We start from the raw sequence: 24,652 nt of genomic DNA on the forward strand, positions 1-24,652 counted from the left end.
TTGATTTCAAAAACATGTTTTCATCTAGTTATTTAATATCATGTTTCATAAATCATATAATTTCTATACTACAAAATTTATTTTTGTCTTAAAAACTATTATTTTGATCAGGGGCATTCTACAACGTGAGATGCTTTTCTTGTTGCCAGTTCCAAAAACAAAGCAAAACTATCTGGTTTGAAAACATATGGTTTCTTAAAACAAAAACACAAAAAACATGTTCTTGCCAGTGTATGTGTCTTTCGTTTTCAAAACTAAAACCATAAACATGTTCTTGAATTCCGGTTTCAAAAACATGCTTTCATCTAGTTATTTAATATCATGTTCCATAAACCATATAATTTCTATACTACAAAATTTGGTTTTTGTTTTAAATACCATTATTTTGATGGTTCCAGAAACATGTATTGCTTTTTGAAACAAAATCAATTTGTTTTTTCCTTTGAAAACAAATCGGATTTCAAGAACATGCTTTTTTTTTTTTTTGCGATTTCAAAAACAAATGAAAACAAGAACATTTGTGTTGATACCCCCATAATTTCTAACAGGATCCTCATTTTGTGTATCAAAAGCAACATGAATCTTGATAGACCACAACAATGGCAGGAAGAATTCATGCAACTGACCCTAAATTTAAATAGTAGGGATTAAAGCTGACTTCACTTGACTTGAGTTGATGTATGTGAAGGTATGTATATCAGCTAGCAAGGAGCAACATGCATTTGAGCACCAAACAATGAGAATCCAATGAAAGAACGACAGTAGATCAGATCCAAGTTTTCTTCTAGATAAAGGATTACGAATGAACTATATGTATTAGTTGGTGATTCTAAGATTTTTCTCAAATGAGTCCACTGAGAAAATTATCCTTTTTATACAAAGTACATGAACTAAATGATAGAAAAGAGTAGTTACATCATGGACGGATATCAAATCCTAGAAGGAATCAATGGAATGTTGTTTTGCAGATATGCACAAGCTGCTGCTACTCCACTTCCCAGCTTAACTGGGTATCCTACGTCCTTCAGTATCATCTCCACACCAGCCAGACAGCCAAGCAATTGCAGCTGCAAAAACAAAAGGAGAGTACAATCATCTTTTCATGGTCATAATGCAAGAAAATAAAACAAAAGTATAGTAGATGGAAACCAGTGAAACAACTTGGTTATATAAAAGATGGGTATAGACAAGATGCAAGTCCCATCATAGCTTGATCTTTAACAAGCCATGGTAATTTGATGATTTAGCTATCCGCAAATAATTTAACAACAGATATTGAATTAAACAGAACAAAATGGTGAAACAGGATTCATGTAGCCAACCTCATATTGTTGGAACAAGGCTTAGATGATGATGATGATGATGAGTTATCCACTAATAGCAATTAGTTAAAGACAACTCAAACTTCCAATTCACATTATGAATGTCAATAAAATTTAGCTAATTGAGTGTCCGTGACAAATGTAGCTTCCAAGGGTGTCTTGTAAAACTCATTCTGGTACCCTGTGTGATTCTGCTTTTAAATACTTTATGACATAAGAGTGTCAAATGAGTGGACCATGCCAAGATCCCTTCTCTCTATGTTGTTCAACTAAGAGAAAGTTCTTACTTTAGCAAATAAACAAGCATTCTACAGCATGAAAGGGATGAGAAAAATACTGAATTGTACCTCATTAAGATTACCAAGATGCCCTATTCTGAAGACCTTTCCAGCTACTTTATTGAGGCCCAAACCTAAGCTCAAATTGTATCTCTTCCAAGCCCTTCTAACAATTTCTGAACTGTCAATGTACGGAGGAACAACCACAGCTGTGACAGTGTCGCTAAACCATTCCTCCTTTTGCGTGCAGTTCTTCAAGCCCCATGCCTCAACAGCAAGCCTGCATGTCAAACTTGTAAGACTATTGACTTCTACTTCTCTAATTAGACTAAACATAAGCCACAGAAGAAAACCTTCCCAAAGGGATTACAGGAAGGAAAGAGATGGGTGTGTAACGTGTTACCTTGTTGCTTTGCCCAAACGACTGTGCCTTTCAATCACATTTTCTAGTCCTTCCTCAAATATGAGATCCAGAGCTGCTCTGAGCCCATACAAAAGCTGGATGGACGGGGTGTATGGCCAAAAGGTTCCCAACTTGTAGAACTTCAAGTAGTCATTCCAATCAAAGAATACCCTTACTGATTTGGCAGACTTGGATGCCTCTAGTGCTTTGGGGCTTGCACACACAATGCCCATCCCAGTGGGAAGAGAAAGAGCTTTCTGAGAGCCTGTTAAAGCTACATCTACTCCCCACTCATCCATACGGAAATCAAGAGCACAGATTGATGACACTCCATCAACAAGAAACAATGCAGGGTGTCTGTAGTGATCTGTAATCAATACATTTGCAACATGAGGAGTCTGTTCAGGAATATAAATTGAAAAGAAGAAAATATTTATTTAAAAAAAAAAGTAGATTTAACAAGTTATAAAAGAAAAAGATGGAAAAAAGGAATAGAAAAGAAAACCATTAAAGCAGTAAAACATATCCATATATCCATGGACATTTTTTTGTGTTTTTTTGGATGTGCATGAACGGTTGGAAATCTGGATAGCTGAAATAATTAATATTTGTAATCCAACATACTAGAAGAGATACAAATGGACTACATCAGGTAACAATCAACAGGAAATAGTCTAGAAAGTCATGTTATGGTATTCAATATTTACTCTTTTTGCAAACAAAAAGAATGCTACTGTATTCTTTTAGGGAGTAATTTGGGCAAATCCTATTTTTCATGAGGGAGCACTCCCTGATACTGTGTCAAAAGACAAAAGTACCCTTGAGGCATCTTTTGTCTTTGCAATGGGGATGTGCCTTGTTTATCAACAATAGGATGAGCCACAGTCAGCACTCTTTCTTTACTACTATCCCAGTTTTATATAACAAGAACATTTAGAGAGATTTTGGTCATTTTACAGGTTTCCTGTCAGTTTTATTATTCTATCATTGCTTCATTACTTCAAACCATGATTTAAAGTAACCTATATATGGATGTATAGAGATAAGTATACAGGTAGAGTGCGTACTGAAAAATATAGTAGTGGGGTGGTATGGGTCAAAAAATAAATCCACTTGGTTTCAGACTTGGGACAACCCAGGGGCATCATTCCCTCTGGTTTGCACAACCAAAAAGTTATTCTGAGGGTCTCCAGGAAGATCAAAAAATACGATATTGTATCAAGACTTTTGTACAAAAAAATATGAGAATATCCTCAGGTTTCGAGGGAATTGCACGTATAGAGATTCAAAAAAGAATTGATCTGATCCAGGTCATAATCTATATGGGATTTCCAAAGTTGTTAATAGAGAGTAGACCACGAAGAATAGAAGAATTACAGATCAATGTACAAAAAGAGTTTCATTCTGTAAACCAAAAGCTCAACATTATATATATATATATATATAGATAGATAGATAGATAGATAGATAGATAGATAGATAGATAGATAGATAGATATGACATTTTAACATGCATTGCAGAAGCTTGACTCTAAAGGGCCTAGGTGAGATGAGTTTATATAGTGATTTACTAAAGTATAAGAAATGATAAGGAAGATATATTAAAAAATATTAAAATATGGGAAAATGTTATTTATTCAGCAACAAATTTCACACAGCACAGCTTTTCCTATAAACTTTTCTCTTACCAAGTATTTTCCTCACAGTAGCCAAATTGTTGGTAACTCCTGTTGCTGTCTCATTGTGGACAATACAAATAGCCTTAATGGTATGTGCAGTGTCTGCTGCTAATTTTGATGCCAAAATATCAAGATTGGCACCCTGGCCCCATTCACTTTCTATGACATCAACATTGAAGTTGAGGCGTTGCTGTTGGTCAATCCAGAGAAGGCTGAATTGTCCAATGAGAAAAGATACAATCCGATCACCAGGAGATAATGTATTTGTGAGTGCACTTTCCCATGCACCAGTACCTGGAGCAGAACAGCCATATCATCATAAGTAGACATAAAACAGGAATTTGTGATGTCTGAATTATGACAAGAACATTCCAAGAAATAGAAACTAAGCACAATCCTACCTAATTTATGCTACAGACATAACTCATCATCATATCCAACTTTAGGACTGAGAAAGGTTATCCAAGGAATAATGAAGAATGTTCTGAGAATTTCATTGTAGAAAAAAAAAGAGATCCAGGTTGAGTTAGTCTCAAAGTAAATTTGGAGATTTTCTTTGGTCAATAGAATAAGATATTACTTGGACAAAGATGAAATCATGATGAGAAGGCTAACCAATCCATTATACTTTGTCTTTCTTCAAAAAGAAAGACTAATCAATTCTAATAATTCATTTCCAACCTAACTGAATTGAATTGTGGCTCTTTTATGTTGTAATCAGATTTACATAGGCTCAGTTTGGGAAGAGAACAAATGCAAATATGTACAGCGTAAATACATACAAAATAATACAAAATATAAGGTTTTGCACTCTACATATTTGCATTTGTACTCCTTCCAAACTCAGCCATAGTATCAGAAACAATGAGCTGTTAAAAGTACAAAGCTCTGCATGGTAATAGAAATTCAATTTCATTCAGCATCAGTAGTTAACCTAGCCTTCTAAAATATAATTTTGTTTTGCTTTTAGTTAATAATGACCACCCACAATACACAATTCCATTCTGTCAAATGGAATTTAGATAGATTCTTGAATCATTTTCTGTTGAAGCAATGCAAATAGAAGTAAAGCATACAAGTTCAACTGTACGCTTGATTATCAACAGTTAATGGATGTTGAATATTATACTTCATTCTCTTGACGACACCATTTTTACTTTTCACAAACAAACAAAACAAAACAAGGTCTAATCAGAAGCAAAAGTAAACCAAAATTTATACAGCCTATTTGCACTCCCATGCACCTAAACCAGTGCAAATAACAAGAAAATTACATAATAAGGAATGTAAAAGTACCTGTTGTGGGGATCAGAAATGGAGTTCCAGTGGTGGTTTTGAAAATTTTCTTAACATCCTCAAGAAGGGTCTTTGTCAAAGCTGGCACAGCAGGGGAGCGATAGTCCTCATTGTTCCTGTTCATTGCCCGAATGACAGGCTCCGGGATATTGACCGGCCCCGGAACAAAAAGATGGTTCCTTCCTGGAGCATAAACGTAATCCATCTTTTCCTACTCCAAACTTCACAACGATGACAACTGGGTTTAGCTAATTCCTGGAGCCTTTTAGCATCAAAACACCTTGCCTGCAAACCCATCAAGGAAATCAGTCTTCCAGTACTCTGTCTAGCTAAGAAAGAAAATCCATTACCAAACATCAACAAGTTCAGAAATTATGCAGGCAGCTGGGGAATGAACTTAAAAACAACCCACTGAGTCACTGAACCAGAGGATTGCTTTCTTTCAATTTTGGATTGGGCTTTAGGCCGAGAAGGCGAGCAGGGATTGATTTTATCATTTTATTCAACTTTGGATTGGGCTGATCCACCCCAAGCTTGAGTTGGTCCTGGATTCAGCCCTTGACAAATCCAGCTCAACCCAACCCTGAAATGAGAAGGCACATATGTACTTTCTTCGGTACAGAACCAATGTGTTGGTAGGTTTAGGTTAGGCACCAAATCTTGTTAAGAATCTGTCTTCCGTTGCCTTATTAGATAAGAACTTCGGTTAGAGTTAGTGTGCTCTGGATTGGGAAGAATGGCCAAGAACGAATATGAACCAAAATAGTTGATAATCTGGTCAGACCATGAGCCAATCATAATTAACCCATGACGTGGCTTACTAAAGTAGAGAATGTCCAGTCTTTACAAGTTACAAGTTAGACCATGATCTGTCCTAGAAAACAAAAAGAAAATATTAAAAATATAAAATAACAATTAATAAAATAATAGACTACTTATTCATAATAATAACAATTAATAAAATATAAAAATAAAAATTAGGATAAATTATTAGGGGGATAGTGACACTTTGACTGTGCCTTTACATTTTGTCAATTACTTATCGAAAAATTATATTTGAATTTGATTAAATATTTAAACATTTGATTAGAACTCGATCAATTAATTATTTTGGGTAATTAATAAATATATAAAATAAATATTTTATTTATATAATTTAATTATATATAAATTATATAAAACATTTAAATGATTTATATATTTTATATAAAAATTAAATAATCGGTCAAATTCAGATATTTATCGAATCAAATTAGGTTATTTGAATTTAATTCGATTATGTCAAATCTTAAATTCGAAATCAGATTTTCGAATACCGTTAATGACTCCAGATCTCCTACCCATGCCTACCTACAATACACTACCCCCCGTGAATTGGGAACATCTCCCACTGCATAATACTATGTAGAGGAGAGATATTTTCCATGTGTGGTTGCGATAAACGTGAACAGAGTTCTCATGAGTAGGAGATCCGGACTCACCATTAACACCCCTAATACCCAACTATAAACCCACTAAAGGCATCTTTAGCACTAGCATAGCACACTATTTCTTTTTAAGAGGGGCATCGCATTTTACTTATGTGATGCAAAGCAACGAATTTGGATTTTAGATATGCTTTGGATGATATATATATATAATGGAAATTTAAATATATATTAAAAATATATGAATTTTATATAATCTATGACTTTATGTATAGTATAATTTCACCATGTATAAACCATCAAAATGTCTCAAGAAAGCATCCATATACATTGCATAGCTTAACAAACTAATAATATAAATCATATAAATCTCATTAATGATCATATAAAAGGTTACAAAATTTAATAAATAATAGTGTTATGTGTAGTATAAAAATTTAATAAATAATAGTGTTAGGAGAATTACATTCTCCTAAGAAATTAGTCATCCAAAAAATAGTTTCTTAATTGGATAATTGAGATTATAGAGCCAAAATCATTCAAAGCTGGTTTGACTAGAATTTATGGTTCAAGACTTAGGTATTTGCAAATGAATATTTTTTGCACTTTAATATACATGGATATAATGTGGTTGCTTATAAAAAATAATTTAACAAGATGTCACGAAGGAGTTCAAATCAGCCCCCCACAAGATAGTTTTCCACAACACATCCCCGCTTTGTATTAGGAACATCTCCCGATGAAAAGTATAAAAAATGATGAGCATCATCAGGAGATGTTCCCAATACACAGCAGGGTTGTACTGTGGGATGTTGTGGGAAACTATCTTGTGGGGGGCTGATTTCAATTCATCATGAAGTGGCCTAATAGTTAAAATATTTATGTTTTAAATAAACATCCTAGGTTCAAATCCTTCTAACATCTTAGTTCTATACAATACTGGTTGAGGAATGGGAAGCGCAATTTTCAGGGGTCTTTCATACTCTGGTATTCAAGTTTAAATATTTCTAAACCCCTAAATTGCCCTTCTTTCATTTTATGAGACCTTTTATAAAATTGATAAAGTATAACAAATAAAGAAAATTATAAAAGAAATTGCAGTCATGTAAGAAATAGAACAAAAACTGAAAAAGAAAGGAAAACACAACAAAATATAAAAATAAAAAATTACAGAAATGCAACAAAGGGAAAAGAAAATATAGAAAAAACAGAAAAATACACACATTAAAAGTTGTAAAAAAAACTACAAGGTGCTTTAACATGTCCATTATTTTGATATTTTTTCCCATGGTTTTCAAAACCGAACCAGACCGGACGGTCGGACCAGAAAAAATCAAGAATCGTTCAGGTGACCGTTTCTGTTTTTTCCCAAAATCGGATTTTTCTCAAAAACCATTGATTTTGATCAGTAAACTGCTGACCCAGGCAGTTAACTGTCCAAAGAAATTTCAAAAGACGAAAATATACTTCAATAGAAAGCCAAAGTTCAAACTAATAAGCACAAAAAACATTTAAAATAACTCCAAAAACAACAATTTTGCGCTCTATTTTACCAGTTTCCTGATGAAGAAATTTTAAATTCTATTTCAATCATTTCTCATTCTGCTTAATTCTAAAAAGTCTGTAAACTTCTCGCAAAATCGTATCAGGAGTTTCGAAAACCGAAATCAAACATTTGGAGGAAGAACAGATCTTCAGAACAAAATTTTAAGTAACTTCGACCATCTCCAATCATTTCTCATTCTAATTAATTCTAAAAAGTCTGTAAACTTCTCGCAAAACCGTATCAGGAGTTTCGAAAACCGAAATCAAACATTTGGAGGAAGAACAGAGCTTCAGAACAAAATTTTAAGTAAATCTGACAATCTCCAACTTTAACCTGAAAACCGAGTCTATCAGAGTATCAGAGTAATTTGTAGAGAAAGAGAGAGAAAAGGATTCACTGTCATACCTCGTAGAATATCTCCTCAAATTTGGTGGAAACTCCACCTCCAGAGTAAGCAGAAGCAGCTCCAACTTTGGCGGATAAAGTATAGGCGAAAGAGAAAAGGCGACGATGAATCGATTTATAGGATCACAGGAGGCCATTGACGTATGTGGGACCCTATGTCCACGTGGCAGATAAGTGTACACCAAATCAATATTCGTGCGGCTGACAGTGAAAGAGATGAAAATGGAAAATATTATTTATTAGTATTATACTTTCTCTAGAATTTAAAAAATATATATTAAATATTACTTATTTATTTATTTGGTAAGGAGGATGAGGATGAGAGGAATTGAGAGGGAGATAACGTGATAACGGGCTGTCAACCACATCCTCGGTTGTGGGAGCGAAGGCCACACACGTAATGTCTTCATGTCTGTGCTGTTTTTGTTTGGTTACTCATTCACGGTTTTGTCTTTGTTTTCTTCTCAATTCTTTTGTCTCCCTTCCTGATTCACGGTTTTGATAATGGGTGTTATGAATCGGTTTTGGATTGGTCCAAATCAAAATCAATTTGGATGCATTGGACGGTCCAACAAGATATATATTGAATTGGACCAGTCCGGATTTAATGGTCTAAAGTATTTATTGGATTAGCTTGGACCTGGTTCATCTGCTATGAATTTATATTGGATTGGGTTGGAGGGAGTCAATATCTAGTCATTGATAAAAGATAAGAATATAGATGTTAAGAGATTAGGTTTAATTAGAATTAATCTAAATTAAAACAAATTTGAAATATTGGTCTAGACATTGAATTGGACCGATTCAAAATAGTCTAAAATATTCATTGGATTGGATTGGACCTGGTCCTTTTGTAGTGGACTCACATTGAACCAAATCCAGTCCAATTGACACCTCTATAGATATGGTTCACGTCGAGTCAAATCCGGTCTGGTTGATTGGATTCACTTAGGGATGCAATTAGACCATGCCCAAGCTGACCCTGAACCGGTCCTATATGGGCTTGGCTTGGATTTATCGTCCTCAAGCTGTATCTGGGCCCAAAACTCTGAACTTTCTTATTTTTTAGGTTGGGCTTAGGCCTAACCCTTAAGTAGCCTGAGCTTGGTTTGACTACACACTTTATACACATAGTAGTTGGGACCCATGTGATGCATGGGCTTTGTTAAGCAGAATTGAAGTAGAAGGACCTCTATAACATACTCAATTGAACCAAGCCGGTCTAAGTCAAATTCAAGCGTCTTTTTTTGTTATGTATAGCTGGCCCTATGACATTACTAATTAGTTAATCAACAAAATTAATTAATTAAAATTTAAATTATAGTTCAAAAATATTTAAATTATATTTATTGGCTAAAAATGAACAAACTAAGGCAAGATGAATTGACAATTGTAAAACATGTCCCCTAGTTCTAGGTTGTCTTATTTGCTTTAGAAAAATACTTATCTCCTTCATCCTATGGGTGATCATTTTCAACCTTAACCTAGAAAAAGCACAACCCCAAATTTCCAAGCTGGGCTTGGGTTCAATACTTCAAGCCTGATCCACATATTTATTTATATATTATTTATAAATATGTATGCCATTTTTTGTATTTTATGTATAAATATTTTAATGTGACACCTATAATATATTATGTATATATAATACTTTTGTATTATATAATATATAAAATAAATTTGTATATATATATATAATATTTTATACATAAATATCGTAATTCTAGAATCAAGCTTGCCCCAAGGCTTATGTTTCAGGTGGTAGGGGCCTAGATCTAAGCTATAGGCTTATAGCTAGGGGGTGCAACTTGGGCGGGTCCAACTCGATCTCGACCTAACCACCCTAAGTTTTACATGGGTTGGGCCTAAGTTTTTGAGCTGTGGATTAGGTTAAGGTCTTGAGTAGCTCGAGCCCAGCCCATCCCAAACTAGGCTAGACCCAACCTGAGCCCACCTGAAAGATATATACACATGTGTGTTATATTTATATAAAAATATCCTTTTTCTAATTATGTATACAAGTGCATATATAGAGTATGTCTATGTACATTTGTACAGACCTATTACGGGCTCGGGTTTGGCTTTTGCTAAAATTTCAACTAGCCAGGCCCAAAACCCAACTCATGAATAGGTCTAATTTGTAAATGAGATTTGCACATATTGTCAATAAATGTTACTCTTAAATTGGACTATAACCCAATAAAAAGATAAATATGTAAAAATATGTACACTAGTTCTTTCAAACCTAACCAACCCACTCAAGCGGGCCAAGCCCCAGCTAGCCTGAGCCTAAGCCCAACCAAAGTTGTACCGGGCTAAGGTCAGGTTGGGCTTGGGTTGACCTTCAAGGCTTCAACCCGACCCAACCTGCCCGAATTGCACCCGTAGATATAGTCCTTATCACTTGTGCTAAGCCTAGCCCAACCCATGATTAACCCCTATTTCATCCTCTCTCCCCCGACCATCCACAAGCTCCTTGGTCTTCAACTTTGTCAAATTGTCACTTAAATTCGATTGCTATAACATTCCAAGTAGGTCAAGTTAATCCAAATCGAACCCAGAAATAATTTTAGTAATGTTTAACTTGTATTATTTTATGTTATTTTTTCTTAAATTTATTAACTTTGTTATTAGATAATTTTCTACGAATTTTGAATGGATATAGTTTTTAGTTTATTTTACTATTTTTATTCATCTATTGAAATAAACAAACTTTATTGATTTTAACATAATATGGTTTTACTAATTTGACAAATTCTATTAGTAAAAATAATTTTTTATTTTAATAAATTTTATAAATTATGTTATTTATATTCTATGAATAAAAAAATAATTTTCCAATAATAACAATTAATAATTAATTTTTATGTTATTTAAATAATTTACCAATTTGCTTTTATTTTTTTTTTCAAATAGAATGTAAATGGATTATAATTTATTTGTACTAATTATTATAAATTTTCTTTTTGAATATTTTAAAAAGGGATGATTTTTTATTAATACTTTTATTATTTATAATTATTTTTTTTAATAATTGTATCATCTTTGAAAAAATAAATTTGTTAATAATTGTAATTAAGTAGAAGTATACTAAGTGATTTTTAAATAATAATTTTAATTTTAAGGAATTTAAATGGGTTATAATTATAATTAGATGCAGTTTTACATTTCAAGTATTAAGATATTTATTGTGAGTGAAGTAACCGATATTTGTTTTGAAATGCCCTTTACTTGAATAATTAACTTAAAAATTAATTATCTTTTAAATGGAAGTTGATTATTTAGCATATAATAATCCACTATTCAATATTAAATGGATAATAAATTACAAGTAAATAGAACTTAATTTTTATAATGAAGGAAATAATAATTATATTAAGTTAGGCAATTTAATGGAGTAATTGAGAGGAAAGAGAATTCGTGGCATGATTTATTGGAGGAGAGATAAAGGGTGTTTGGATCCAATACCATTTTTTAGAAAAAATGGTGCCATGTTAGAGCCAACTTGGCGTAGTCATTTTTTCATTAAAATGGTGAAATATATGTTTGGTTCAACCATTTTTGAAAAAAAAAACCGCCAAAAAACACCCATGCTTTGCAAATCGAGTTTTGCTCGAAGAGCTCCTCACACCGACATCACTCACAACATATACCAATAGAACATAAAGAACATCTCCTATATTTATTATTCATAGAAGATGTTCCCAATACACATGTTAGACAATGTATGCCCTTAGCTCCAATCAGATTGATGTACATATACATTTATTGTAAATGAATAAAAGTACATAATTTGATTCATGTTATATTTGGTGTATTTTTGTATAATTACCCTTAAACTGGACACTATGAGACTCGTGTTAGTTTAGAATGTTCTCAACCGTTAGATAGACTTGGGGAAGTTTATCCTACCAAGGCTAACACTAATGTGATACCAAGTTGGTTGGGGTGGCTGGTCTCAGTTGCCAAGGTGAGACCTAAAGCACATGTAGTGTGTATTTGTTTAAAACATTGAACCCGGACCATTTTCCAGTTATGCTCTGAACCTTGGAGACTGGTGGGCAAAACTGGAAAGTTCCACCTAACCCCTAGACTCAATTATGATACTGCACTGGGTGTCGAATTGGGCTGTCTTTAATATGCCGATCAGTGAACTCCTTAGAAAGGGTCAAAACCTGGGTATGTTGGGGCAGTCTGAAAATTCACTCGAGTGGGTGATATAGTGACAGGATCAGCCCCTTTGTTGGACAAAGTGAATGATCGGGACTGCACTCTCTCTGATAGAAACCAAAAATGCCAGCAATCAATTTCAACTGTGTTTAAGATTTGTTTTACAAAATATATTTATATGAATATATATATATATATATTATGTTTTATGAAAAAGTTTTGCAAAAGGTTTTAATTACCAGGATCCATCCGAGCAGAGAATGCAACACTGCACCTTGCAGCCGAGGGAGAGGTCCTCCCTTGTCAGGCAATGTTTGATCATTAAGGGCTGAGTGGTTAAGTGTAAGACCATTTAGTGCTGTTATACCTGATGGGCTAATCTTACTTAAAACCATTGTCCTTGGGCCTTCATAGGATGACTGGACTCAAGAACCATTTAGTGTAAATGTTGGCACATTAAGAACCCATACTGATAGACTTAGGGGTTTACTGTGCTCAATAGTGAATTCGGCCAAGCTTTGTCACAGAAGCTAGGCTGAACCCATATGGGATTTTGTGAGGTCATTGTTGGGGTTCCACGCCATATAAAGAGAGCTAAATTAGCCAACAACTAAAAGGGGTCGTGAGCCTACTTGCTTAATGGGCCTAAAGCCCATAATTAATTTGATTAACTAAGAAGTCACATGACAACTTAAGCAGTCATGTGACTTGGGCGAATTTGGGTTTGGATCAGCCTTTAGGATAAGAGGATAAGTCTTATCCACTTAAAGAGTCCAAATCCAAATAAAGATTTGGATTAGGAAGCTCCTAATTGGATTAGGAGAGCTGATCTTTAAGGCTTATAAATTAAGGAGGGTGAACTACTCCTGATTACACACTTATGCTCTCAGTTCTCTCCTTATTATCTTGTTGCCCTAACCCTAGTTTGACCTCCAGTTCTTGGATTGGTAGAGATCAGTTCTGATATCTGATTTTGCAAGAAAACATCAGATCTAATTTGTGTCCATCTCCCTTGCTCGATCTAAGCTATTGGGTTGCAGTTCTTGCTGAAGGACTGCACTGCTGAATCGACTTCACCCTAAACTGCACCATCTTTAGTGGAAGCTGGTTTTGGTTCCCTCTTTGGGCATGAACACCCACTTTGGGAATTACTCATGTGGAATCTGTATTAGGTATTTTGCTCCCTTTCTTTTGGTTTCAGATTTGGTCTGGTTCGGTGCAAGAACGATCATTGAAAAGTGTAGTTTTTCTAAAACTGGGAATGCAATTCCTGACAGGGTAAAAGAATTTTTTTTTTGAAATTTCGCCTTACCATTCTGCATAGTTCAACCATCCATATGATGGATTTCCCCTTCCTTCAACACAGTGGGATGTGGCGGTGATGCCGGTGTGAGGAGCAAGGGTGAAAATTCGGTTTATTCAAATAAAAACCAAAATAGATAAACCAAAACTTTAAAAACTAAGTTAATAAATGAAAACCAAACCGAAATCGAATTATAGAAAAACCAAAATAACCAAAACCAAAATTTTCAGTTCGGTATTTGGTTAAAACTAAATTTCAATAATATATACACTATTATATACATACATACATACATACATACATACATACATACATACATACATATATATAGAGAGAGATATTAAAATGTAATATATAATACATATTAAAAAATATATATTATGGAATCAAATTTCATTATGCTATACATTATATATTATATGTTATATATTATATATTATACATTATATATTATATATTATAGTAAAGTTCGACTAATTTGGTTTTTTTAGTTAACCAAATTTTTAATTCGAAAAACCAAAATCAAAATATTTAAAAACTGAAATAACATAATCGAGTTAACCAATAACCAAAATAACTAAACTGAAAAAACCAAAACCAAAATTTTTAATTCAATTTTAACCGAATAATGCTCACCCCTAGTGAGTAGTGCTTAATGAGGAACATTTCCCACTTCAATGGCTTGGTGACCTAGAACCAATGTGTATCTAACCTATAATCTAACATGTAATGAAAGTTGCAAGGCTATCCAATCGGGTTTTGCGGTGCACCAATTCGTTCTATGGATTGATTAGTTGGTATAGCATTTTGAGGGTTTCCCACATACATTGTGGATAAGAAAAAAATGTCTGATCCATTGGATCTAATCCAAAATGGATTTTGGCTGTTGGATTAGAATTTGATTGGTAAATAATATAAAATAGCCATCTAAAAAATCTATTCTATTAGATAGGCAATAAGCAAATTGGGGGATATAGGGTGCATCACCACATACTATAACACCTTTCTAATCTATCTATACTACTTATAAAAGTGCGAATGAGGAGGTATTTGGCTTCTGGAATTTTTCTTTATTAAAATACCTCTCCTCTTGAATTTAGTTCATCTCCATTGAAAGGGCAGAAAATGTAAGTAAAAGAATACAATTAAGTACATTCAATTACCTCTCACCAAATCTCACATTTAAGTCATTAAGTAAATCACATTCTCTCTCATTGAAACCAACATTTATACTTTTGTTTATCATCATTAAATTCCACTAATAAATCCATACACAATAATTATTAATAGAATGAAATTTTATATTTTTAAAATAAGCCTAGAAATGAAATCATATTTTTCATATAGGTGGTGGGTAAGTACTTCAACCATTTAGGTCAAATGGATAATTTCATGATGTCATAAATAAATAATACAAATTTAGAAATATAAAAAATACAAAAATATAGAAAAAAATTTTAAAAAATTGGACACATTTCTATTATTATATATTTGTCATATTAAAAAATAAGTATGATAAAATAGACATAATTTTATTAATGATGGACATCAAATATACAACTTAAAACCGATGGGGAATTAAACCATCTTCCTATCTAGGGGGTAGGTTAGTGGTTCAACCTTTCATGTCAAATAGGTTAACCCATGATGTATAATTAAAAAAATTAAAATAGATTAGTATAAAAAAATGAAACAAATTTGGGAACATCTATAATATTATATACTAATAATACAAACAAAAATAAGTATAATAAACAATAATTATTTTATCAATGATATAAATGAAATGCAAAATTTAAAACTACTTTGGAAATGAAACCAATTTCATATCTAGATGGTAGGTAGGTCAATGATCTAGCATTCTAGATCAAATGGGTTAATTTATGATATCATAACCAAGTAACGGATATTAAATATATATATATAACTCAATGAAAAATATAAGTTTTGTACAAAGCATTTTGATACAGTTCTATTGTTATATATTCACTATATTAAACAAAAATAAATGTGAAAATAAGAATTCCTTTTATCAATGATGAAAATGGAATACATTATTTAGAATCAGCTGAAAAAGCAAAATGGTTTTTCCATCCAAGTGGTGAGTTAGTGGTTAAACTATCCATATCAAATGGATCAACACATGATGTTATTATTAAATAATAAAATACAGAAAATTCTAGAAAATGTAGAAATTTGTCGATAATTTTGGGTACATTCTATAATATTATATATTCATCATATAAAAAAGTGTGATTAATGAGAATTATTTTCATTAACAATAGAAATGGGAAAAAATTAGGATAAAAAATAAAAAGATTAATGTCTAACACATGACCCGACTAACCATGCAAATGGTTCAATAATTTAATTAGCTAGGTCATTGTAGGCAAGTGGTTTTGTAGGGATGCAAACAGATCAGATCATATTTGAATCAGGGTATATTCAAATCTGATATGATCCAAATATTCGTTTGGATCTCATAAATATTGATTCGAATTCAAATTTGATCAAGATATCAGATATTCAAATCTAATATGATTCAATTTAATTTAAAAAATAATAAATTATTAAAATAAAAAGAAAATATAACAGTTGAAATAAAAAAAACAAAAAATATAAGTATTTTTTCAACTATTTCCATCATTAAAAAGTTTACAAAATGCAATATAAATAACATATTTATAAATAAATAATAAATAACATGTATATTATATATAAATAATATATATAGATACAATATATATAAATAATTGATTTGACCACAACATTAAAAACCAATGTTCAAACAATATATTGGAATTGCATTTCCTCTTGGTATGTAAGTAATTTTCAGTATCTCATAAATTAAATAATAAAAAATAAAAAATATAGAATTTTTTATAAATTTTATAAAAAATTTGAACATACATTAATATTATATATTCTTCATATTAAACAAAAATATATTTGAAAAAAATGAGAAGTATTGTTAGTAAAGATAGAAGTGGCTAAAATGCAAAGAAAAAAATGAATTAATGTCTTAATCATAGTCCGTTTTCCTGGTTAAATAGGTTAATGGTTCAACCAGTAAGGTCATTTGGTTACTAATTATCATCATCATCATCATTTGATATTGTCACGTTCAAAAATAAATGCAAAAATTAGAATTACTTTTAATGACGATGAAAATGGAATACATGATTTAAAATCAACTGAAAAAAGAAAAAATGGTTTTTCCATTCAAGTAGTGGGTTAGTGGTTCAACTATCCATGTCAAATGGATTTACACATGATGTTATTATTATATAATAAAATACATAAAATTTTGGAAAATATAGAAATTTGTAGATAATTTTGGATACATTCTATAATATTATTTATTCATCATATAAAAAATCTGTGATTAATGAGAATTATTTTCATTAATAATAGAAATAGGATAAAATTTTGGATAAAAAACTAAAGAGCATTAACGTCTAACACATGACCCCACTAACCATGTCAAATGGTTCAATGATTTAATTAGCTAGATCATTGGTAGGCAAGTGGTTTGGTAGGAATGCAAATAGATCGAATCATATTTGAATCAGGGTATATTCGAATTTGATTCAATCCGAAGATCTGATCAAATCTCATAAATATTGATTCGAATCTGAATCCTCTCAAGATGTTGGATATTCGAATCTGATTCAATCCAAAGATCTGATTGGATCTCAGAAATATTGATTTGAATTTGAATCCAATCAAGATATTGGATATCTGAATCTGATACGATCCAATTTAATTTTAAAAAATAATAAATTATTAAAAAGAAAAGAAAATATAATTGTTGAAATAAAGAAAAACAAAAAAAAAATATAAGTATTTTTTTTAACTATTTTCATCATATAAGAAGTTTACAAAAATGCAATATAAATAACACAGTTATGAATAAATAATAAATAACATATTATATATATATATATATAAATAATTGATTTGACCACAATATTTAAAACCGATATTCAAACAATATATTGAAATTGCATTTCCTCTTTTTAAATAAGTAATTTTTATTATCTTATAAAATTAATAATAAAAAATAAAAATATAGATTTTTTTATAAATTTTATAGAAAATTTTGAACATGCATTAACATTATATATTCTTCAAATTTAACAAAAATATGTTTGAAAATAAGAATTATTGTTAGTAAAAATAGAAATGGCTAAAATACAAAGAAAAAAAATAAATTAATGTCTTAATCATAGTCCATTTTCCTGGTTAAATAGGTTAATGGTTCAACCAATAAGGTCATTTGGTTGATGACTATTATCATCATCGTCATTTGATTTTGCCACGTGCAACGCACGTACAATTTTACTAGTACATGAAGAATGGTATAGAAAATTGCCTTACCAAACAACAAAAGTTGAAATAAACAGTTGTTTAATGCCTACATGGCAGAAACTATTGCAAACAATAAAATTTGAAAAACGGCTAATGCACGACTTTTGGACGTGGGTAATTTTCTTTTCCAAAAATTGGGACCAAAAAATTCTCACACTATCATAGTTAACTAGTGGTGGTTGTGGGAAAAAAATTGGGGAAATTTATGATGCGAGAAAGACATGATATTGAAAGAGTTCGAACAATCAAAACCCACTCAGGAATTTTGATAGATAACACGTAATTGGCTATATAATAGAGGAGATACATGAGGGAGCACTTCCCGACCAGTCTCCAAAGTTGTTTGACAACAAACACCATTTAACAAAAAGTGTCAACTAGACTATTTAGAGTTCAATGAATGTAATAAGGTTGTGACTAGCTAGAAGCAAGGCGCTTAGCATCCACTAGAAAGTGACTCCACATCCAAGGTGCATCATGTCACTTGTTGTTGATATCTGTTATTACAACAGAGCAGTCACCTCTGGTTATAACTGGACTTGTTCATGGGTCGGGTAGACTGATGGCTTAGTCTAGCCCGACTCGTTATCTTTTGATCTTGGACAAAACTTTAGGCATGCGGGCTCGGGTTCGGGCATTAAATACCAGGCTCGATCATTTTTTGGGCCAGGCTCAGGCTTCCTCAAATAAGCTTGGCCCGAGCCCAAGCCTGACCCGATACTATTACATATGATAAAAATGCATTTATGTTATAATAAATATATATAATATATATTTATTTCCTAAATGATTGATAAATATTAATTTATTATTAGGAAATACAAATTAGTTTATTAATTTATTAAATTATTTATAAATTAATATATTATTAGTTTATAAAAATACACTGAAAATAAGAAATTTTGTGTACAGGCTCGGGCTCAAGCCTGCACATTTTCTATTAATAAAGAGGCAAAGCCTGACCCGACCCGGCCCATGAACAGGTCTAATTAGAACCCGCTTACCAGGATAGAAGCTAGTTGTTTCAATTGCTAACAGTAAAGCATTCATTTCTACTCCCTCCGCATCCAAAGCTTCAACCTTGCATGATTGAGCCATGAGGAACTTGTTAACAGTATCAAAAACAACACATGCAACCACACCTAGTCCATATTTAAATTCACCATCAAAGTATATTGTAATGTGAGCCTCCACTATGTCACCATGAAGAACATCAAAATCTGAAACCTTCCGAACTTCCACAACAGTTGTGGGCACTATCAACTCCATTACAGTCTTTTGTATTCTCTTTAACTACATCAAGTGGAGACCCAACCTTTTCATTGAACATTTTATCATTCCAGTTCAGCCATATCGTCCATAGAATCAAAGCTTGGGTTTGTAGCCTCTGCATATCAGATGGAACATGATAATTAGCCTCCTTGATTTGCGTTTCCAGCCATTCACATACTAAGGCATTGCTCACTTCATTTGATCTCCAGCCCAAGACACCAAACCATATAGCCTTTGCATGACTGTGGAGAAAGAGATATGCCACTATTTCCAACTGTCTGTCACAGAGAACAACCCCTATTTCAAGCTCGGCTCGGCTCGGTTTAAACCGAGCTTGAGTCTGATATATAGGCTCATTTGCTAATCGAGCTGAGTTCAAGCCCAAATGAAGTTCAGCTCACGAACCTAATCAAGGTTAGTATAATAAATACATATTTTTTTATTATATACATATAAATATACATATAAATATACATATACATATATAAATATATAATAAATAATTTATATTATATATAATAATATTTTTATTTTGGATAAAAGACTTACACCTCCCTTGAAGTTTCTGCTAAATACTAAGGCCTCCCCTTTATTTTCAAAATGGACTAACACCTCCGTTGTTGGTTGATGCCATAGGAAAAAGACCTCCCTTCCACGAAGTATTTGTTAAGAATTGGTTTCATGTGAGATCATGTGCCATTAAACTTTATTAATTTTTTCAAAAACCCAATATTGTCCCTCTATAGCGTACTGATAGTTTGAGTTTGTAATGCTTGCCTTGGCTTAAATAGGGGAGAGAAGGGGAGAAAGAAGAACGAAGAAGGAAAAAAAAAAAAAAAAAGAATGGAGAGGAATGAATGAAAGGAAGAGAGAGAAAGAGAGAGGTGGAGGACGGGGTCGCTCTGGTTCTTAATTGGGAGATTGAAGAAAGTAGATCAACATTGTTGCGCCCCGCTATGGTTATAACAAGGTGAAAACTACAATGCAATTCAGCACCATGTTATTTGCAATTCAGTACCATTACCATTGTTGAACTACCCTTGATAACATGCTATTTGCACCTTAAACTAACATGGATTTAGTGCCTTAACATGTAAAGTATGAGTACAAGATAGCAAACATAGCCACTAGCAGTCCAAGACTATATAACCCATATGCATGCAAATACAACCGTTAAGGGTCTAAGAAAATTCAACCTATGAATGTGTACACAAAAACCCTTAACAGTCCTAAAGAACTCAGCCATATGCATGCAAACATGAAGCTATATGCATGTAAAAAGGTCCCAAATAAATCATCCACCATATATGTGCAAACAAAGTCATTAACAGACCCAAAGAAATAAGCATACATTCATATAAACCACATTATTGACAGCCCAGAAAAAAATCAACCCTTATACAAGTAAATGAAGCTCTTAATAGTAAAAAAAATTAAGTCTTCATTAAAGCAAACAGAGTTGTTATCAGTCCAAAAAAATTCAGCCTATGTGTATGCTAGTGAAACCATCAATAGTCCTAAACATTTCAGCCTATATGCACACCAACCAAACCATCAACAATCCCCAAAAAACCAACTTATGTACGTGAAAAAACCCAGCATTAACAGCCCAAAAGAATTTAGCCTATGGCCATACTAATAAAACCCTTAACAGTCCTACAAATTTCAGCCTATATACATGCCAATCTAAACATTAACAGTCCTAGAAAATCAAATTAGTTTTGTGCATGCATATGAAACTTTTGACAGTCCAAAAAATTCAGTTTGCATGCATGCCTTCACAATCATCAACAGCCCCAAAGAATTCTGCCTAAGTGTATACAAATGAAGTTATTCCTAAAATTTAGCCTATATGCATGTCATCCAACAATTAACAGTCCCAAGAAAATCAGATCTTTTAAAATGCAAATTAATCTTTTAAAAGTCACTAAAAATAACAATTTATATGCATGCCTACATAACTATTAGCAGCCCTAGAAATTCGGCTAATATGCATGGTTTAATAGGCATTAACAGTCCCAATAAAAATAAGTTTTGGGGTGCATGCAAGTGAAGCCTTTATCAGCCCTAAAAGGTTCAATTTATATGCATATCTACATAACTATTAACAGTGAAAGAAATTTCGCATATATGCATCCAGTCCTTGGCATTAACAAACATAAAAAAAGTAGCTTATGTTAGACAGTGTATGCCCTTAAATTCAATCAGCATGATGTACATTATGACATTTATTGTAAATGAATAAAGTACATACTTGATTCGTGTTTGTGGTGTGTTTTTGTGTAATACCCTTAAACTGGACACTCATGAGACTCGTGTTAGTTTAGAATCTTCACAGCCATTGGATAGATCTATGGAGATTTATCCTACCAAGGCTGACATTGATGTGCCACCAAATTGGTTGGAGTGACTTGCCTCAGTTGCCAGGGTGAGACCTGAGATGCATGCATGCAGGGTGATCCACTACCGGCAGTGGATTTCAAATGTGTTTGAAATTTGGTTTTGCAAAATATATTTATACAGAGATATACTGATAATATATATATATATATTAAGGTTTCAAAATGTTTGCAAAAGGTTTTAATTCCCGGGACCTATGTGAGTAGAGAGTGCAGCACTACACCTTGCAGCCGAGGGAAATACCTGATGGGCTAATCTTAAGTGTAAGACCATTGAAGGTTATACCTTATGGGCTAATCTTGCATCTGCCCTTAGTCCTTGGGCCTTCATAAGATGCCTGACCCCAAATACCATTTAGTGTAAATGTTGGGCCCATTAAGAGGCCAGGGTGATGGGCTTAGGGGTTCACTGTATTTAGCAGTGAATTTGGCTAGGCCTTGTAACAGAGGCTAGACTGAACCCATGTGGCTGATGTGTAGATCAATAATAGGGTCCCACGCCATACAAAGAGAGCCAAGCTAGCCAGCATTAAAAGGAAGTGAGACTAGAAGCTTAATGGGCCTAAAACCCATTTCAAACTGGGTTAATTAGATTAATTAAATAGGGGTAGATTTGGGATTTTGATCAGCAGATAAGGATAAGAGGATAACTCTTATCCACTTAAAGAGTCCATATCCAAATAGAGATTTGGATTAAGGAACTCCTAATTTGATTAGGAATAGTTGATCTTTATCTGCAGATAAGATAAGGGATTATCCTTATCACTTAAAGAGTCCAAATACAAATAAAGAGTTGGATTAGGAGACTCCTAATCAAATTACGAGGTTGTCTCTTTAAGGTTATAAATAGAGAGCAGGGTGGACATAAAGAAGACACACAACACAGAAGACAATTCAGTTTGATTGTTTCTACCTTTAGTTCTTTTTCTCCCTGCTCTTGCCGCCCTACCCTATTCGATCTCCAATTCTTGGATCTGATCAACACTCGATCTTGATATTGTTTCTTGCTAGAAGAAACAATTTTGAAGTTGTGTTCATTACCCCATTCAATTCTTGTTGAAGAATCACAAGTTCTTGGTGAAGAACTACCCTCTGATCCTGCCGCATCCTAAGCTGTGTCAACTCTAGTGGAGGAAGGATTTGGTACACTCTTTGGGCGTAAACACCTACGCTAGGAGGAGCTTTTTGCATGGATTCCATATCATGTATATCCCTCCCTAATTTTGGTTTCAGATTTGGTTCGGTTTCGTTACAAGAACAAAACTTGAAAATGCAGTTTTCTAAATTGGGAATAGGATTCCCGGATGGGAGTAAGGAAATTTTTGAAATTTTGCCCAACCTTCTTGCAGGGTTCGGCCATTCATATGATGAATCTCCCATCCCTTTAGTGGTATCAGAGCTCGGTTCAAGTCTTGAACCAAATTAGATTAGATTTGAATCTATGCAAATGAGCAGAAGGCATTCCACCCAATTTGCACAATTAGCGTTTTTCTGTAAATTGGTTTCCAGATTTTGGACAGATGATCTGGAAAATAAATCTTTATTATTCTATTATATTTATAGAATTATTCTATGAACGTTTCTTGAATTCTTGGGCAGCACATGTGATGGAGATTGAATCTTTTTGGTGCCAAGATTGGCGCACCCTGCTATTTTTTTCTATTCAATTTGGTCTGTAAATAATTTTTTTTAGACAAATTATATAGGAATTCAATGTGATGTAATAATAGAAAAAATAGGTTTTTCTATTTTATTTCCATCTGGAGATTGTTGGAGTGCGCAACAGAGGAGAAGAAGATTTCACAGAAAGAAGTTTTGTGATCTGCAATTTTGCAGATATCAATTTTGCAATCTGCGATTAACTGTTCTTTGCAAGTTTGCAGGATATCCAAGAAAATCACAGTGCAGCCCTCTGATTTCAGTTTCTTGATAATTTGATTATCTTAAATTAATCTATTTTTCAGATCATTATTCTTGAATTAAATCTTGAACTGAACACCAAAACTTGGGTCGGATTGTACCAGATTTGGTCCAAACTGGTTGGGCCGAATTGTTGGTTCGATGAGATTGGTTTTTTTGACCAAAATTTGATTAGGCCAGAGGGTTGATGGCCCACTTCAAATTTTAATTTAGCCCACCTCTGTAAAAGAAAAAAAAAACTAATTTTAATATGATAAAACTGAATCAGCCCTGATTTAGCTACATGGGCTGAACTGCCTTTTGTAGTACAACCCATGTACCTAGATAATGTTATATGATAACATTATGGGCTCTATTAAGCTGATACTGATTTAATCTAATTAATTAAAGGTTTTACAGATATTTTAATTTATTGGATCAATTTGTTTCATGCATTGATGTATGGATGTATGATGTGCTACGTACATGGGCCATACTTGGCCCATGATTATTTTGATAGTGGCTCTTTCGCACGCCATGACTGAATGCACATCATTTCCATGGTGTCTATAAGATCATTGGATGATCTCTTCATTTTGGTGGGCCCCACATCAGCTTCCTCCCCAAGAGGAACCGTGCAAAACCCTAGTCGCTTAGGACCCATTTGAATTTGGCTTTGAGAAAGCCAGTGGGAGCCACTCTAGTTTGACCTGAATAAAACTAGGGCATAATATTTCGTTCCCTCCACTATAATATAAGTGCACGTGGTAGGGAGATTCATATGAACTCTTTAAAGGCCTTCCATCATTAGCATGAAGATGGGTTCTTCAGTAATGAGGAGATACACCATAAAATTTGGTTATCCATTTGCTGTTGGATCTA

General features: G+C 33.0%; 1 protein-coding gene across 1 annotated transcript; it reads right to left on the reverse strand.

Moving 5' to 3' along the window:
* Positions 1-777: 777 nt before the first annotated feature.
* AGT (alanine:glyoxylate aminotransferase) lies at positions 778-8,489 on the reverse strand. The gene is made up of 6 exons (XM_010279296.2): positions 8,357-8,489; positions 4,979-5,263; positions 3,692-3,976; positions 2,004-2,370; positions 1,670-1,880; positions 778-1,067 (listed from the first exon to the last, which is right to left on the reverse strand). Exons 2-6 carry the CDS (start codon positions 5,181-5,183, stop codon positions 930-932), a joined length of 1,206 nt encoding a protein of 401 aa, XP_010277598.1. The 5' UTR covers positions 5,184-5,263; positions 8,357-8,489; the 3' UTR covers positions 778-929.
* Between the last annotated feature and the right edge of the window lie 16,163 nt (positions 8,490-24,652).

The sequence above is a fragment of the Nelumbo nucifera genome, chromosome 2 (assembly GCF_055504915.1).
Source record: "Nelumbo nucifera cultivar China Antique chromosome 2, China Antique-T2T, whole genome shotgun sequence".
NCBI classification, from domain to species: Eukaryota; Viridiplantae; Streptophyta; class Magnoliopsida; order Proteales; family Nelumbonaceae; genus Nelumbo; species Nelumbo nucifera.